General features: G+C 42.1%; 1 protein-coding gene across 5 annotated transcripts in view; it reads right to left on the reverse strand.

The window, feature by feature from the left end:
- The window catches only part of B4GALNT2 (beta-1,4-N-acetyl-galactosaminyltransferase 2), a 79,211-nt gene that overhangs the window by 39,354 nt on the left and 20,419 nt on the right, over nucleotides 1–19,438 (reverse strand). For 2 of the 5 annotated variants that reach the window (XM_059878515.1, XM_059878517.1), the window contains exons 1-3: nucleotides 15,385–16,013; nucleotides 4,297–4,497; nucleotides 2,829–2,966 (exon numbers count right to left, since the gene is read on the reverse strand). In XM_059878515.1, coding sequence (XP_059734498.1) covers nucleotides 2,829–2,966; nucleotides 4,297–4,497; nucleotides 15,385–15,656 — 611 coding nt within the window. In that variant the 5' untranslated portion in view covers nucleotides 15,657–16,013. Of the gene's footprint in view, nucleotides 1–2,828; nucleotides 2,967–4,296; nucleotides 4,498–9,072; nucleotides 9,974–15,384; nucleotides 16,014–19,438 lie in introns of those variants that run through there. The other 3 variants (XM_010816191.4, XM_010816190.4, XM_059878516.1) reach the window with 2 other exon arrangements.

A 19,438-nucleotide genomic window follows, 5' to 3' on the forward strand; every position in this document is an offset into this window, starting at 1 on the left:
CTTTTCCAAAGAGTCAGCTCTTCGCATGAGGTGGCCAAAGTACTGGAGTTTCAGCTTTAGCATCATTCCTTCCAAAGAACACCCAGGGCTGATCTCCTTCAGAATGGACTGGTTGGATCTCCTTGCAGTCCAAGGGACTCTCAAGAGTCTTCTCCAACAGCACAGTTCAAAAGCATCAATTCTTCGGCGCTAAATGTCAACCTGAGGTGCTATCACCATTCCACCCCGTACCTATGGCCCCCACAGAGGAAGTTAAACTGCTTGCCCAAGGTCGCCGATCTGAGACACGGAGGACGCAGCCGGTCCTTGGCAGCATGTTAACCACTGAGCCCCACGCTCCCCGCACAGCCGTGGGGGCTCAGGGCTCAAACCCCAGCAGGATCCCCTGCACACTGCACTGGCTTCCTGACCGCCAACACTCCCTTCTGCTGCTCTTCCGTCTTCCGGGGAGTCTTCCGTTTGTATGGAGTCTGGGGTAGCGGCTCATTCTCGAAATCAAACCTGCAAGGGCAAGAGTCCCCTTTTCCCTTCCTTAATTCAAGACTTAGGCTCAGTTAACTAAGCAGTAAAGCCTGAGGACTGGTCATCAAAGCGGCACATACAATTGTCACAGCAGTAGAAAATGCTTAGCTTCTTCCCAGCACCTCAACTGATGTCCCTGCCTTCCCTTTACCTTCCCTCCAGCTTATCCTCCACAGAAAAGCCACAGTGGTATTTTACATATGAAAGTATCGCATAGAATGGGCTGCTGGTGGTAAAGAACCTACCAACACAGGAGATGTAAGAGACACAGGTTCAATCCCTGGGTCCGGAAGATCCCCTGGAGGAGGGCATGGCAACCCACTCCAGTATTCTTGCCTGGAGAATCCCATGGACAGTGGAGCCTAGCAGGCTACAGTCCACGGGGTCGCAAAGAGTCGGACACGACTGAAGCAACTTAGCAGGCACCTGTCTCATAGAATAAGTTGCCAATTTTAAAAACTGTTCAAGGATTTCCCTGGTGGTACAGTGGTTAGGAATCCACCTGCCAATGCAGGGGACACGGGTTGGATCTCTGGTCCGGGAAGATTCCACACGTAGCAGTGCAACTAACCCTGTACACAACTACTGAGCCTGCGAGTTGCAACTACTGAAGCCCGTGTGCTCTGGAGCCCGCGCTCCGCAACGAGAAGGCACCGCAAGGAGAAGTCAGAGCAACTAATAGCACCTGCTCACCGAAGACAGAGAATATGCCTACACGCAGCAAGAAGATCCAGTGCAGCCAAAATAAATTACAAACAAATCAAGAAAAACTGTTCAATGCTTTGCATTACCCAGAAAGCAAAATGCACCTGCTGGCTTACCATGGCTGTCACCAATGGCCTCTCTGGGCTCATGCCTCAAGCCTCCCCTTGACACGCTAGGCCACAACGGTCCTGGCCTGCTTTCCTGTCATGCAGCCATCAGGAAAGGCCTGTTTTTCTGTCACGTAACCTACTCTGGCTTTGGACATTGTTAATTCTTCCTTCTGGACTGCTCTTTCATGGGGGATCGTGATAGACAATAAGTAACCTTCTTTTGTTGTCCCATTAAACTTTATGCCATCGACCATGATATTTTAATTTACCTCCCATAGCACTGGTAACAATCTACTATTTAGGTTATTTATGTGTTTTGTTTCTTTTTGGATAAACTGCATGGCATGTAGGATGTGGTCTTAGTTCCCAAACCAGGGGTCACACATATGCCCCCTAAAGTGGAAGCGTGGAGTTTTAATCACTGGATCATCAAGGAAGTCCCTCTTACTGTATCCTGTACTGCCCATGAAGAACTATAAGAATGATATGTTAATAATAAACCAAGCAAAACAGTAGGTAACATTTTCGCAGTGCTTCTGTACGTCAGGCCCTGTATGAGTTGCTAGCTCTTCGCATGTTTTCTTACAAATAACCTATTACAGTAATAAACTCTGTTATTACTGTAATAAACTGTTAGTTTTTCATATGAAGATACAGAAGTCTGTGACGTTAAGCAACTTGCCATCCAGCCTGTTCCAGAATTCAAGTCCTTAAATGGTATTACTTATTACAGTACGCTTTCCACTGTAACTCATAAATGATTCCTAGGGGAAAAAGAGAAACCCTGCCCAGCCATTCTGTGCTCCCCTGGGTCTTGATTTCCCAACCTGGTCATCCTACCACCTATGGATATGGGAAAGTACCAACATCTTTCCTACAGATTCCCTCTTAACATAAGCCAGCCAGAATCCATTTCTCCTGTTTTCAACCAACAATCCTGGTCAACACATCCCAAAAGTTTAACTGTGGGCTTCGCACACAGCAGAGGGACAGTACATTCTCAACATATAAATGAATCAGATCGTGCAACGTGGTGAGACTAAAGGCTCTGGTGGCCCACGTGCATGGAGGTTGTGCCAGCAACATTGCACTGATGTTTCAGTCTTTTCCTTCCTTCACTCTTTCTTTATTATGAAATGTTTGAGACATGTCAAGTGTCTTGGGGTTTTTTTGGTTTGTGTGCTTGTTATTGGCCTCACAACGTAGCTTGTAGCCTCTTCATTCCCCAACCAAGGATCAAACCCAGGCCCCAGCAATGAAAGTGCCGAGTACTAACCACTAGACTGCCAGGGAATTTCCAAGTTTTATAAATCTTCACTGAAGGACTATTTCCCCAGTTCTCTTTACTTGGCTTATTCTTAGGAGTTCTTTCCAGGGACCCTGCAAGAGTGGGAATGCCTTTCTTCTCTCCGTGGCCCTACACCCTCAGGAGAGAGCAGGGAGAGCTTCCACACCACCTCAGGGCCCAAGAACCCCCAGGGTCTGCATTACCTCCTCTGAAAGTGTTCAAATTCAGCTTGTCTCCTCATTTTCACCGCAGGGAGGTCAGTCTGGTCATAGGCATTTTCAAAGTTATATCTTTGCCGATGTATCCAGGCTTCACATTTGCACTGGTTTTTCGGGAAGAGCCTAAAACAAGATGAGGACTAAGATCACAGACTGGGTGGGCTGGGGGGTGGGGCAGGCACTTGAAGTCTAACCCACCGTGCCGTTCCCCCGAGACTCTCCTATCTCACAACCACCATCCAGGTTGGGTTGAGACTCTAGAATCCCAGCAGTAGCCATTCCCAAAGACACAGCGAGGGGAAGGGATAAGAAGGCCCCCTCTCAAAACCAACTTATACTGACCAAAGCAGACATGTGGCAGGAGGATGGATAGGAACTTGGGATTAACATACACACACTACTGTATATAAAACAGATAACCAACAAAGACCTACTGTATAGCATAGGGAAATCTACACAGTATTCTGTAATAACCCACATGGGTAAAGAATCTGAAAAAGAATGAATATATGTACATGTATAACTGAATCACTTTGCTGTACACCTGAAACCAACACATCATTGTAGGTCATTATACTCCAATAAATTGTTTTAAATAATAAAAAATAAATTTTGTAATAAAAAAAAAACACCCCTGTCTTAAATCATTTCCTGCACCAAACTTCTACTTAAGATCCCACAAGCCACATGATTGTTCCCTGATCAGGGATTGAACCCAGACTCAGCAGTGAAAGCTCCAAGTCCTAACCACTGGGCTGCCAGGGAATTCCTTAAACTTCTTTATGTTTTTTTTTTTTAAATAATTTTCATTTATTTATTTTTGGTTGTTGCTGGGTCTTCATTGCTGTGCGGGCTTTCTCTAGTTGTGGCGAGCGGGAGGTACTCTCTAGTTGCGGTGCAGGGGCTTCTCATTGCGGTGGCTTCTCTTGTTGCAGAGCACAGGCTCTAGGCACATGGGCTCATTAGTTGTGGCTCACAGGCTCTACAGCACTGGCTCAGTAATTGTGGCACAGGCTTAGTTGCTCAGCGGTATGTGGGATCTTCCTAGAACCAGAGATCAAACCCTTGTCTCCTGCATTGGCAAGCGGATTCTTTACCACTAAGCCACCAGGGAAGCCCTCTCCAAACTTCTTTAAACTTGAGAGTCACAGTGGCATCTCAGTCCCACCCACCTGAAGAGGAGGCCAAAGGGACAGAAAGGCCATGTCTTTCCTGTAGTTTGGGTTAAACAGGCCCTCCAAAATCACAAGGGACTTTGCTGGGTGTTGTAGGGAACAGAGTCTGTGCCCTGCAGACCAAGATCTTTTCTGGTCCTGTAGTTTGGAATCACACTCACAATCAGCACAGGTGCAGGAAGGTAGGGAACTGGCTGTAAGGTGGGCACAATAGGACACTCAGCCACAGGAGGAGGGAGGGAGAGGTCAGACCAAGGGGGAATAACTGGCTGTCTCACCAGATTCCATCGTGGGTAAAGAGGGTCTTGATATGTTCCTCAGGGAGAAGCTTCAACATTCCGGCAGCCGGACTAGGCTGAAGGAGTGGTGCTTTGTAGCTGCTGAATTCTGAATACAGGTACACACTTCTGAACATAAATAACACAATGCCCAGGGCCAAGAATAAGACGGACATCTTGAGGATCCACAGATATCTAGAGCTGTTAGGACACAAAAGAGCAAATGCTGTGTAAATCTTTTTTCCTTGATTACATGAAACATAAAAGGACCTGATTGTATAATATAGATGGGAACAGTAATTAGAGGGAAAAGGTCAATTAAACCTATATCTTCTACTACTTACCAAGACTGATTTCTGATAAGCAAAAGAGAAAAGAATTAAGTTGCAACAGACACTCAGAAAGATCACAAATAAAAGAATGTCCTAAAGCCCAAGGAGGGAGACTGGAAGAGTAAGGCTTGCAGTATTAATGTCAACATAGTCGAATTTGAGGCAAAAAAAAAAAAAAAATTTAAATGGGGCCAAAAGGATCACTTACTGTGATCACATACATGATCTACAAAACAGATGTAGATCATGTAATGGTCATGAACTGTAGCCACTAGATATTAGCATTATTTAAGCAAAGAATGGCAGAATATGGGAGGAGAAAGATTACAAATCCAAAGGTGGTCATGGATTCTAACATTCTCATGTCTAACACACTAACATCTCATTCCCTAACAAATCAAGTCTCAGAAATATATAAAGCAAGAAAGCAACTAATTTTTTTTTTTAATCTATGTATTTTGTTTATTTTGGGTTGCACTAGGTCTTCATTGCTGCGGGAAGGCTTTCTCTAGTTTTCGGCGAGTCTTCACTGCAGTGTGTGAGTTTCTCATTGTGGTGGCTTGTCTTGTTTCAGGGCATGGGCTCTAGAGCTAAGGCTCAGTAGTTGCGGGTCCTAGACTCTAAACAGCACAGACTCAACAGTTGTGGTGCACGGGCTTAGTCGCTCTGTGGCATGTGGAATCTTCCCGGACCAGGGGTTGAAACCACATTCCCTGCACTGGCAGGCAGATTCCTATCCACTGTACCACCAGGGAAGTCTGCAGCTAAATTTTAGATCTAGTATTCTGTTAAAGAGCTTTTAGGACATTTACAAAAGTTGGCCACTTGTTTGAACACAAAGAAAACCATAATAAAGTAGAAATCATTCAGATTATACACTCCACACACTGACAAGTGCAATCAAAATGTAACTGATAGGGGCTTCCCTGGTGGCTCAGCGGTAAAGAATCTGCCTGCTAATGTAGGAGACATGGGTTGGATCCCTGGTCAGGGAAGATTCCACATGCTGTGGAGCAATTAAGCCTGTGCACCACAACTAGTGAGTCTGCGTTCTAGAATCCAAGAGCCACAACTACTGAAGCCCGCGTGCCCTAGGGCCTTTGCTCTGCAACAAGAGAAGCCACCACAATGAGAAGCCCACGCACTGCAAGGAACGGTAGCCCCTGCTCACTGCTACTAGAGAAAAGTCCGCGAAGCGAAGAAGACTCAGCACAGCCAAATAGAAATAAATAAACAATTTAAATATAACCTATAATAATAGTAAGCCCCTCTTTCACAACATGGAAAAAAAATTTTTTTAAGCTTTCCAAAGCAACAATTTGAGTCAAGGACAACATCAGAACAAAAATATAAAGATAATGAAGATACTACATACAAAACTATGGAATGCACTAAAATTATGCTGAGTGGAAATTTTGAATTTAAATACAAATGTCTGATCACAAGACATAAAATTAATAAATTAAACAATCAAATAAGTTTGAAAATGGATAACAAAATGAATCTAAGAAAAGTAGAAATAAGAACCTAATAACAATGCCAATGGAAAGTGGTAAATTAGAAAACATCTAAAATGGAATAATTATTAAATCCAAGCACGGAGGAGACAACTTTTGAGATATCTGCCTACTTAATAACCTCCCTGCTCTAAGACTCTTTGCCTGCCTGACCCACAGAGGTCACACCTATGAGCTAGTTGTATCACATGATTCTCCCCTGACCATTGGCTGATTGGACCAAAGGGGAACACCTCTGAGGTGGGCCACTCAGCCAGAATTTCTTTCCCAGGAATTGGTAAGCAGAGATCAGCTAAATCTGGCCCCCTGAACTGAGAATAGAGGAAAGGAGAGAAGGAAGAGAAGATAGAATAAGGTAAGAAGAAGCCTAGATCTTGAATACCTAGATGAAAGAGATGATCTAAACAGATCCATTAAAGTGAAAAAAAAAAAAAAAAAACAAACAAACAGGGAAGTTGTCAAAGGCCTCAACAAAATCCGAAATCCCTATTTCATAAGTAAACAATTTCATGCCAATTTACAAAAACCAGTTTTACAGTGACGCAAGTATAAGTACTGAAGAATAATGCTATAAGTATGCTGAACAAATATTAGCAAATAGAGTATAATGGTATCCTAAATGAAAGATTCATCACTAATGAAGTTCTTCTAGGACAGCAAGGATGACTCAATCCTATAGTGTGGCTGAACCACTCCGACTTTATCCTAGGCCCATAATTCTACCTCTTTTCTTTCTTTCTTTTTTTTTTTAAAGAATAACAGTGTCATTAAGTTCATTACACAATTTTCAACCTAACAGAAAGAAACAAATCAGGAACAACAGAGGGATGTGGGTTAGGTCTTTTTGAGGGTTTGGTTCTTTTCCTTCTGCTAGCAGGAAATGAAACTGTGTGTCATTGAATAAAACAAAACAAAATGAGGAGAAAAAAATTCTCTGGGTAAATGACTTTCCTTGTATTCCATATTATGTTTTCTCCTTAAACTGTTACCTGCTCCCCTTTCTGCAAGACTGAGCTTTAGCCTACTCACAAGAAACATGCCTAAGCCAGGGGAGTTTCCTATCAAGTTTTCCCCTGGCCTTCATCTGACATGAAAACTGGAAGAATGCCTTTTGCTGATGTGAATGGTTAATGGTCATGAGAACCTCCCCCCACCACACACACAAAGGGAGTGAAACACATCCATTTCCCATTGATAAGGACGCGATTCTCCCTAGTAGTCAGATTTTATTTTCAGCTTTGGTCCTTTAAATCTTCTGTACCCTTTTCTGCCGCTTTGAATGCCTCTGGATCATCTGCCAGCTCCTGCCCATGTGTAAGTCACCCACAACAAACTTCAGAATTGCTCTTCATGCAGTTGCCTGTTTTGTTTTGGGTTTCAAAGTTCCTTCTCAGTTAGTAGGATATTATTCAATATCTCTGCCTTCCAAGAATTATACAATTTATTGATAAATTTCACCACGTGGAAATTCAGGGCAGGAGAACACTCAATATGATTATATTGACAGATGATTTTAAAATCATTTAACACAATTATCCATTCTTTTTTAAAATTTTATTTACTTTTTAATTGAAGGATAATTGATAAGTGATCAGAATTTTGTTGGTTTCTGCCAAACATCAACATGAATCAGCCAATGCAGGGGACTCAGTTTAATCCCTGGTCGGGGAATTAAGATCCCACATAGTGCTGGGCAACTCAGCCCAGGCACCACAACTACTGAGCCTGCACGACACAGCTAGAGGAAGCCCACACGCTGCAACAAAGACCCAGCACAGTCAAAAGGAAAAAAAGAAAAAGAAACTAAAAATACCGCTACCATACGATCCAGCAATCCCACTCCTGGGCATTTATCTACACAAAACTATAATTCAAAAATATGTATGCACCATGTTCACAGTAGCATTATTTACAATAGCCAAGACATGGAAGCAACCTAACTGTCCATGAATGGATAAAGGTCTGGTACACCTTTATACAATGGAATATTACTCAGCCACGAAAAGAAAATAAGGCCATTTGCAGCAAATTGGATGGACCTAGAGATTATCGTACTAAGCAAAGTCAAAAAGAGAAAGACACATACCGTATTATACCACTTATATGTATAATCTAAAATACAACACAAATGAACGTATCTACAAAACAGAAACAGGCATAGAGAGCAGACGTGGTTGCCACGGGAGAGAGGGTGAGAGAGGGAAGAACTGCGAGTTTGGGATTAGCAGATATACACCATTAGAATGGATAAACAAGGTCCTGCCCTATAGCACTGGGAACTATATTCCATATCTTGTGACAAACCATAGTGGAAAAAATAGGAAAAAGTATATATATATAAATATGTATAACTGAATCACGTTGCTGCATGGAAGAAACTGACACATAGTAAATCAACCATGCTCCAATAAACTTTTTTAAAAAGGGAAGAACCTGGAAGAAATGATACCACACTAATAATTATGAGCACCTCTAACATCTGGATCTTGGTTTACATACAGCATTCCCCTCTAAAGAAAAAGCAAAGCCCCTTGCAGAAATGGCTGATTCTGGCTTTGGGTAAGGAAAATTCAAAGCAAGTCTAGAATATCCTGTGATGCCAGAAGGGAAGGGGGCTATCTAAGAAGACCAAGGGAAGGGGGCTATCTAAGAAGACCACAGTTATATCCGTGAAAAAGGAGCCAGTTTAAAGGGTCTTCTACCAGCCATATTTGAGATAGTTGATGCATCAACAAGAACAATGACTATAATTAACTATAACATATTAAATAAAATAAAACCCATAAAGTTAATGATACTCCAAGGGAAAAATGCAAGGGGTGATTAGGGTACTTAAGAAAAAACTTTTTAATTATAGAAAAAAATCCCAAGTACATACAAAAAATAAAAAGAACGATAAAATGAATTTTATTATACCCATTACCTACCTTCTACTCCTGGACAAAATGGATTTATCTGTTTCTTCACCTATTTCCTCACTTCTCAAATCATTTTGAAGAAAATCTTGACATCATATCATTTCATCAGTAAATATTCTATCTTTGAAGGGTAATGTGGCAGTTTTGTACTCAGATGAACCAAGCTGGAATTCCCTTCCCTGTGTAATGCCAGGTTAGGGATGGTCACAAAGAAATTTGCATGAGATTCAGAGGCAGTGCAGATGCTGGCAAGTTCCATCCACTTGGTCCTTTTTCCCTCAATTCTGTGTCCAGCCCTCCTTCCCAACAACTGGCCCTGCTGACCAACTACCTCAGGTTCACTATAAGAACTTTCTCTGAGAACTCACAGTAGCGGTAACCATGAGGAACAAGCAACCTTTCATATACTTCTCCAGCAACTCTCTTTGTGGCTGTACTCCAGAAAACAGATGTTTCTGAATTCTTCCCAGTTTCAGCTCATTCACCTGTGACGATATGATTGGTGACTTTTCTCTAATTTTTTTTTTGGAACTCGTCCCAAAATTGTGTTAATTCCTATAATAAATTTCTTACTGTGCAATCCTCATTGAAGTTCTGCTTCTTTGCTTAAAGCTTGGGGGATTCAGATAAAGGTTCTTACACACACAGAGACACCCAATACCATTATCAGCTAAAAATCTAACAATCAGTCTTTACTACCATCAAAGGTGCACAGAGTTCCCTTCTGTCTTTTTTTATTTTTTTGTACAGACTGAAATAAGTCAGAAAGAGAAAAACAAATATTGTATATTAAGGCATATATATGGAACCTGGAAAAATGATACTGATGAACTTATTTGCAGGGCAGGAAGAGACTCAGAGATAGAAAACAGACTTGTGGACACAGAGTGGAAGAAGAGGGTGGGACCAACTGAGAGAGTGGCATTTGACATATATAGACAACCATGCATAAAATAAATAGCTAGTGGGAAGCTGCTGTATAGCACAGGGAGCTCAGCCTGGTGCTCTGTGACAACGTAGGGGGTGGAGTGGGGTGGGGTGGGGTGGGAGGCAGGCTGAAGAAGGAGGGGATATATGTATACATAGAGCTGATTCATGTGGCTGTACACAGAAAGCGACACAACAGTGTACATCGATTATACTCCAATTAAAAATAGAATCAAAGCAGAATCTAAATAAGATCCATACATTGGTTGATATGTTTCATCAGTTCCTTTTAATATATACATTCCTCTGTATCTCCTCCTAGCAACATACTTGTTTAAGGAACCATGTTGTTTATCCTCCATAATTTGGATTTTCCACGTCTGGACTGTGCTGATTTCAGCGCCCACCGCCCGTCCCCGCCCCGGGCCATGTTCCTTTTTTCCCTGAAATTTCTATAAATCTGTAGTTAGATCAACAGGCTTGATCAGATCCAGGTTTGATTTCCGAGAAAATCCCCTCATAGGTGATGGTGTGCGCCCGTCCATAAGAGAGGCTAGGCGGAATATTAGTAGGCATTTGATGACTGCCCAGATCACTGGTTCTGAGTATTCTGGGGCTCAGGATCTCTATTCTTTAAAAAAAATATTGTTTTTGATGTGGACCATTTTTAAAGCTTTTATTGAATTTCTTACAATATTTCTTCTGCTTTAATGTTTTGGGTTTTTAAGCCATGAAGCATGTGGGATCTTAAAGCCTCCACCAGGGATCACACGCCCCGCACTGAAATGCGAAATTTTAACCACTGGACTGTCAGGAAAGTCCCTGGACCTCTTTATAATCTTAAAAATTACTGAGGACTCCCAAAGAGCTTTTGTTTTTGTGGGTTATATCTGTCAATGTTTACCATTTTGGAAATTAAATTTGAGGAGTTTTTAAAAGTATGTATTAATTTAGAAATAACATAATAAGCCCATTAAAAGCTAACACAAATAACATATTTTTATGAAAAATAATTACATTTTTCCAAACAAAAAATAGTGAGAAAAATGGCTCCATTTTATATTTTTGCCTATCTCTGTAATATTTAGCTTAATGGATAAAATGAATCCTCATATTGTTTCTGCATTTTATCTGTTACATTATCTGGTTGAAACATGTGAGGAAAATACAGCCCCATACAGATATATAAGTGGAACAAAGACAATTGTGGATATTCATCTTTGATACCATGCCAAAAATCAAGTAGTAGTAGTGTAAAGGTTAGCAGCAACATGGAATCTGAAACGATATCAATGAACCTTTTTCATTGGTATCATTTGGACTTTGAATGGATCTTTTACCTACACTTAATTTTATAACACCATGCAAGATAGACTGACTGCCTGATGAACTATGGAGTGAGGTTCGTGACATTGTACAGGAGACAGGGATCAAGACCATCCCCATGGAAAAGAAATGCAAAAAAGCAAAATGGCTGTCTGGGGAGGCCTTACAAATAGCTGTGAAAAGAAGAGAAGCGAAAAGCAAAGGAGAAAAGGGAAGATATACACATCTGAATGCAGAGTTCAAAAGAATAGCAAGAAGAGATGAGAGCCTTCTTTAGCAATCGATGCAAAGAAATAGAGGAAAACAACAGAATGGGAAAGACTAGAGATCTCTTCAAGAAAATCAGAGATACCAAAGGAACATTTCGTGCAAAGATGGGCTCGATAAAGGACAGAAATGGTATGGACCTGACAGAAGCAGAAGATATTAAGAAGAGGTGGCAAGAATACACAGAAGAACTGTACAAAAAAGATCTTCACGACCCAGATAATCATGATGGTGTGATCACTGACCTAGAGCCAGACATCCTAGAATGTGAAGTCAAGTGGGCCTTGGAAAGCATCACTACGAACAAAGCTAGTGAAGGTGATAGAATTCCAGTTGAGCTATTCCAAATTCTGAAAGATGATGCTGTGAAAGTGCTGCACTCAATATGCCAGCAAATTTGGAAAACTCAGCAGTGGCCACAGAACTGGAAAAGGTCAGTTTTCATTCCAATCCCATAGAAAGGCAATGCCAAAGAATGCTCAAACTACTGCACAATTGCATTCATCTCACATGCTAGTAAAGTGATGCTCAAAATTCTCCAAGCCAGGCTTCAGCAATATGTGAACTGTGAACTTCCTGATGTTTTAGAAAAAGCAGAGGAACCAGAGATCAAATTGCCAACATCTGCTGGATCATGGAAAAGCAAGTGAGTTCCAGAAAAACCACTATTTCTGCTTTATTGACTATGCCAAAGCCTTTGACTGTGTGGATCACAATAAACTGTGGAAAATTCTGAAAGAGATGGGAATACCAGACCACCTGATCTGCCTCTTGAGAAATCTGTATGCAGGTCAGGAAGCAACAGTTAGAACTGGACATGGAACAACAGACTGGTTCCAAATAGGAAAAGGAGTACGTCAAGGCTGTATATGTATATGTATATGTCACCCTGTTTATTTAACTTCTATGCAGAGTCCATCATGAGAAACGCCCGACTGGAAGACACACAAGCTGGAATCAAGATTGCCGGGAGAAATATCAATAACCTCAGATATGCAGATGACACCACCCTTATGGCAGAAAGTGAAGAGGAACTCAAAAGCCTCTTGATGAAAGTGAAAGTGGAGAGTGAAAAAGTTGGCTTAAAGCTCAACATTCAGAAAACAAAGATCATGGCATCCGGTCCCATCACTTCATGGGAAATAGATGGGGAAACAGTGGAAACAGTGTCAGATTTTATTTTTCTGGGCTCCAAAATCACTGCAGATGGTGACTGCAGCCATGAAATTAAAAGACGCTTACTCCTTGGAAGGAAAGTTATGACCAACCTAGATAGCATATTCAAAAGCAGAGACATTATTTTGCCAACAAAGGTCCGTCTAGTCAAGGCTATGGTTTTTCCAGTGGTCATGTATGGATGTGAGAGTTGGACTGTGAAGAAGGCTGAGTGCCGAGGAATTGATGGTTTTGAACTGTGGTGTTGGAGAAGACTCTTGAGAGTCCCTTGGACTGCAAGGAGATCCAACCAGTCCATTCTGAAGGAGATCAGCCCTGGGTGTTCTTTGAAGGAATGATGCTAAAGCTGAAACTCCAGTACTTTGGCCACCTCATGCGAAGAGTTGACTCATTGGAAAAGACTCTGATGCTGGAGGGATTGGGGGCAGGAGGAGAAGGGGACGACAGAGGATGAGATGGCTGGATGGCATCACTGACTTGATGCACGTGAGTCTGAGTGAACTCCGGGAGTTGGTGATGGACAGGGAGGCCTGGCGTGCTGCGATTCATGGGGTCACAGAGTTGGACACGACTGAGCGACTGAACTGAACTGATCTGATCTGATCATTCCTATGGAAAATATTGGTTCACTGAGCTATGCTGCATTTTTAATGCAATACAGAGAATTCATTCATTAATATCGACACCAGTCTCATCAGAAAGGTCTCTAAATAATAAGACTTTCAAACTCATTGCAGTAGAAATAAGTTTTACAAAGTTCTGATTTTTGGAAAGCTTGAATTTTGTGATTGATAACAAGTACTACCAGGTGTTTTCTTCAAATGGACAAGATCACTTGGTTGTTTTTAAAAGAGATATCTACCAAAAACAGAAGTCTGAATAACCAGCTTATTCTTCATTTTTATTCATTCTTTAAACAAAAAAATATTTCAATTAAAAAGCAGCTAGTTCAACTTGATGACATAAATCAAAGCAAGATCCTCTATGATCCACCTCCTAGAGTAATGGAAGTAAAAACAAAAATAAACAAGTGGGACCTAATTAAACTTAAAAGCTTTTGCATAGCAAAGGAAACTATAAACAAGGTGAAGACAACTCTTAGAATGGGAGAAAATAACAGCAAATGAAACAACTGACAAAGGATTAATTTCCAAAATATACAAGCAGCCCATACAAGTCAATACCAGAAAAACAAACAACCCAATCAAAAAGTGGGAAAAAGACCAAACAGACATTTCTCCAAAGACATACAGATGGCTAACAAACACATGAAAAGATGCTCAACGCTGCTCATTATTAGAGAATTGCAAATCAAAACTACAATGAGATATCACCTCACACCAGTCAGAACGGTTATAATCAAAAAGTCTACAAATAATAAATGAGGGAGAAGGTGTGGAGAAAAGGGAATTCTCTTGCACTGTTGGTGGGAATGTAAACTGATGCAGCCACTATGGAAGACGGTGTGGAGATCACTTTAAAAATCTAGGAATAAAATCACCATTTGACCCAGCAATCCCACCACTAGGTATATACCCTGAGGAAACCAAAATGAAAAAGACAGTGTACTCCAATGTTCATTGCAACGTTATTTACAATAGCTAGAACATGGAAGCAACCTAGATGTCCATCAACAGATGAATGGATAAAGAAGCTGTGGTACATACATGCAATGGAATATTCCTCAGCCATAAAAAGGAATGCATTAGAGTCAGTTCTAATGAGGTGGATGAACCTAGAGCTTATTTATAGAGTGAAGCATGTCAGAAAGAGAAAGATAAATATTGTATACTAACACATATATATGGAATCTAGAAAAATGGTACTGATTAATTTATTAGAAGGGCAGCAATGGAGAAACAGACAGAGAGAACAGACTTATGGACATGGCGAGGATGGGGAGGAGGGAGTGGGTGAGACATATAGAGTGTAACATGGAAACTTACATTACCATATGTAAAATAGATAAGCAATGGGAATTTGCTATATGACTCAGAACTCAAACAGGAGCTCTGTAACAACTTAGAGGGTGGGGTGGGGAGGGAGGTTCAATACGGAGGGGACATACGTATACCTGTGGCTGATTCATATTGGTATTTGGCAGAAAACAACAAAATTCTGTTAAGCAATTATCCTTCAATTAAAAAATAAATTTTTAAAAAGTGGTTATTAAAAAAAAAGGCAGTTAGTTCAGCTCCCTGCTCAAATTGCACAAGCAATTTTCTTGAGGCAACAACTGCACTTCAGTCTGTTTTAGGAATGTTTTACTGTTCATCAAAAGATATATTTTTAATTGTTTATTTTTCTTCATGCCACATGCAGGACCTTCATTCCCCCACCAGGGATTGAGCCCTCACCCCTTGCACTGGAACTACAAAGCCTTAACCACTGGACTTCCAGGGAAGTCCAAAACTGGTATTTAAAAAAAAAATCAATTGATTTAACCATTTCATCAAGGATATTCTGAAGTTTCCCCTGGGTGTGGTGGGAAGAATGCAACTCCCACCAGTTCAAGCGAAGGTGCCAGCAGCAGCTTTCCATCATTGCCCCTGCATCATCAGTGCCCAAGTCAGCATAGTGAAAAAGGCAACTAGCATCTTAATACTATCATGAAATAGTTCTGACCTTACAGACTCCCTAAGGAGGTCACTGGGGCCCTCAGGAGTCTCTGGCCCACGAAGAAGCCCTGCTCTAGCCTTTTCTTCTACAGGGATGTCAGGGTTTTCTCTCCCTGATTTTAGAAGCTCTTGATGTTCCTGTAACAGAGCAGGAAGAGCACAGCCCTTAGCAGGTAGCCATTGCTGTGTCTTATTACTCTCCCCCCTGTTACTAAGCATCAGGTCTTGCTCAGCCATTGCTCCCTGCCTCAGTGGGCCCTGCCCACAGCAACCAACCATCAGTGAGTGACCGTTAGTTGTCTTGCTCAACTATTGGTCAGGGCTGCAGTGTGCCCCGCCCACTAGTACCTGTCAATCACTAGGGAGGTGACTGAGTCAACAGGCGGTGGTATGGTGGTCATCCAGTGGAGACTGACATAAGAGGCAGATTCAGGCCTTCTCCTGGTGGGCCTCCAGCTTACCCAGACTTGGGCCAGAAGGTCAGCTGGCCAGCCCAGGGAACAGACTGGGGACTACATCCTGTAGGGCTCCAGAGCTCTCACTAAGGCCCCTTCCACTAGCCTTGGCTCAGCCCTTGAGGCAGCAGTGAACCTCTCCCCCATCTCTGTCTCTGCAACCTAATAGCAGTGGCCATTTGTGTGAGTTGCAGTCTGAGAGATCTGGTCTCCCCACTTGGGTGGCCTGAGCAAACTGAGGGCCAGCTGGGTTGGATGCCTGGCTCCCTCAGGGATGACAGTTGGGCAGGATGTGGGAACCTGGCCCTGATGAACTACCAACTGAGATCTGCCTCCTTTTAGCCAGGACTGGGGCTTTGGGGTGAAAGTTGTGCCTTGGGACTTTGTCCTTTCTTGTCAGGACAGAGAATAACATTTATCTGGTAGAGATTTACAGGAACATGGTTACCTGACCATGCTGCTGCTGCTACTGCTAAGTTGCGTCAGTTGTGTCTGACTCTGTGCGACCCCATAGACGGCAGCCCAACAGGCTCCTCTGTCTCTGGGATTCTCCAGGCAAGAATACTGGAGTGGGTTGCCATTTCCTTCTCCAATGCATGAAACTGAAAAGTCAAAGTGAAGTCGCTCAGTTGTGTCCGACTCTTCGAGACCCCATGGACTGTAGCCTACCAGGCTCCTCCGTTCATGGGATTCTCCAGGCAAGAGTACTGGAGTGGGTTGCCATTACCTTCTCCGACCAGACCTCAAGAACAAAGGATCTGACACGGAGAAGTCTGCAACAACTAACCACGCCCATCCCTCACCTTTTGCTTTTAAAGGGACTTACTGAAAGCTTTCAGTAACTTTGGGGATCTTAGGGCATGAGCAGATTACAGATTCATCTCCTTCTATGAATCTGTAATAAACCTTTCTCTATTCCAAACTCTAATGTTGAATATTGATGGGCCTCACCGCATCAGGCATATGGACTTGCAATTTCAGTAACAATAGCTTTGACTATGTGGACCTTTGTCGGTAAAGTGATGCCTCTGCTTTTTAAAATGCTATCTAGGTTGGTCACAGCTTTTCTTCCAATGAGTAAGTGTCTTTTAGATTTATGACTGCAGTCACAGTCTGAAGTGATTCTGGAGCCCCCCAAAATAAAATCTGTCACTGCTTCCATTTTTCCCCCCATCTATTTGCATGAAGTGATGGGACCAGATGCCATGATATTAGTTTTCTGAATGTTGAATTTTAAGCCAACTTTTTCACTTTTCTCTTTCACCCTCATAAGGGGCTCTTTAGTTCCTCTTCACTTTCTGCCGTTAGAGTGGTATCATCTGCATATCTGACGTTTTGATATTTCCCCCAGCAATCTTGATTCCAGCTTGTGCTTCACCCACCCCAGCATTTTGCATGATGTACTCTACATATAAGTTAAATAAGCAGAGTGACAATATACAGTCTTGATGTACTCCTTTCCTAATTTTGAACCAGTCTGCTGTTCCATGGATGGTTCTAACTGTTACTTCTTGACCAGCATACAGGTTTCTCAGGAGGCAGGTAATGTGGCCTGGTATTCCCATCTCTTTTAAGAACTTTTCACAGTTTGTTGTGATTCACAGAGTCAAAGGATTTAGGGTAGTCAGTAAAGCAGAAGCAGTTTTTTTTTGAATTCCCTTTTTTTCTATGATCCAACAGATGTTCGCAATTTGGTCTCTGGTTCCTTTGCCTTTTCTTTTTTTTCAATATTTATTTATTTTATTTATTTATTTGGCTGTTCCCGGCCTTAGCTGCAGCATGTGGGATCAAGTTCCCTAACCAGAGATTGAACCATGACCTCCTGCATTGGGAGCACAGAGTCTTACCCGCTGGACCACCAGGGAAGTCCCTCCTTTGCCTTTTCTAACCCCAGCTTGTACATCTGGAAGTTCTCAGTTCAAGTACTGCTGAAGCCTAGCTTGAAGGATTTTGAGCATTACCTTGCTAGCATGTAAAATGAGTTCAACTGTGTGGTAGTCTGAACATTCTTTGGTATTGCCTTTCTTTGGGACTGGAATGAAAACTGACCTTTTCCAGTCCTGTGGCTACTGCTGAGTTTTCCAAATTTTCTGACATATTGAGTGCAGCACTTTCACAGCATCATCTTTTAGGATTTGAAATAGCTCAGCTGGAATTCCATCACCTCCACTAGCTTTGTACATAGTAATGCTCTCTAAGGCCCACTTGACATCACACTCCAGGATGTCTGGCTCTAGGGAGTGACCAGACCATCATGATTATCCAGGTCATTAAGACCTTTATAGTTCTTCTGTGTATCCTTACCACCTCTTCTTAATCGCTTCTGCTTCTGTTAGGTCCTTGTTGTTTCTGTCCTTTATTGTGCCCATTTTTGCATGAAATGTTCCCTTGTTATCTCCCAATTTTCTCAAAGAGATCTCCAGTCTTTTCCATTCTATTGTTTTTCTCTATTTCTTTGCACTGTTCACTTAAGAAGGTTTTCTTATCTCTTTGCTGTTCTCTGGAACTCTGCATTCACTTGGGCATATCCTTCCCTTTCTCCTTTGCCTTTTGCTTCCCAAACACAAAATTGGAGAATATAAAAAGACACAGGAATTTTAGAAATAAAAAAATAACAGTACTGAAAGCTTAAGTGGATGAATTTAACAGAGAATTTGACAAGACTGGAAGATAGGTCAGACTATAACTACCAAGGAGGGGGACAGATATATTAGGAACTGGGATTAATAGATAAACACTGTTATATATAAAATAGGTAAACAGCAAGGATTTACTCTACAGCACAAGGAACTATATTCAGTATCTTGTAATAGCCTATAGTGGAAAAGAATCTGAAAAAGAATAGATATATATGTATGCTAGTGCTTGTGCTAAGCTACTTCAGTCATGTCTGACTCTTTGCAACCCCATGGACTATAGCCCGCCAGGCTCCTCTGTCCATGGGATTCTCCAGGCAAGAATACTGGCATGATTGCCATTTCTTACTCCAGGGGATCTTCCCAACCCAGGGACTGAACCACATCTCCTGTTTCTTCTGCATTAGCAGCTGGGTTCTTTACCACTAGAGCCAACTGGGAGGCCTATTACAGGCCCTTCATAACCTAATATCCAAGCTACAGTTTTCTAACCTAACCTGCATCTACTACTGTTAGGGGAAGCACACTGATTGAAACCACCCACCCTGGCCAGGCACCATAGTAACCATTTGCATGAGTTGTTTTATGACAGGAGATCCTGATAAGGAATATGGAACTAATAAGCCACCACCAACTGGAAGAGTTCGGGAAAGGTCTAGAGGAGACACCGCGTGTCTGTCCACTTCCCAGAATCCCTCTCACTAGCATCCATCTTGGCTGAGTGATGCGTGCGCCACCAGGAAAGACTCTGAATTAGAATGATTGGCCAAAGACCACCCGGAAACTAATCCCATCACCATAAAACCCGACATTGTGAGCCATGCGGCAGAGCAGTTCTCCTGGGTTCCCTTACCCTACTGCTCTCCACCCGGGTGCCCTTTCCAATAAAATCTCTTGCTTGGTCAGCACGTGTCTCCTCGGACAATTCTTTCCCGAGTGTTAAACAAGAGCCCACCTTTGGGACCCTGTA

Source organism: Bos taurus, chromosome 19 (assembly GCF_002263795.3).
Source record: "Bos taurus isolate L1 Dominette 01449 registration number 42190680 breed Hereford chromosome 19, ARS-UCD2.0, whole genome shotgun sequence".
Lineage (NCBI taxonomy): Eukaryota > Metazoa > Chordata > Mammalia > Artiodactyla > Bovidae > Bos > Bos taurus.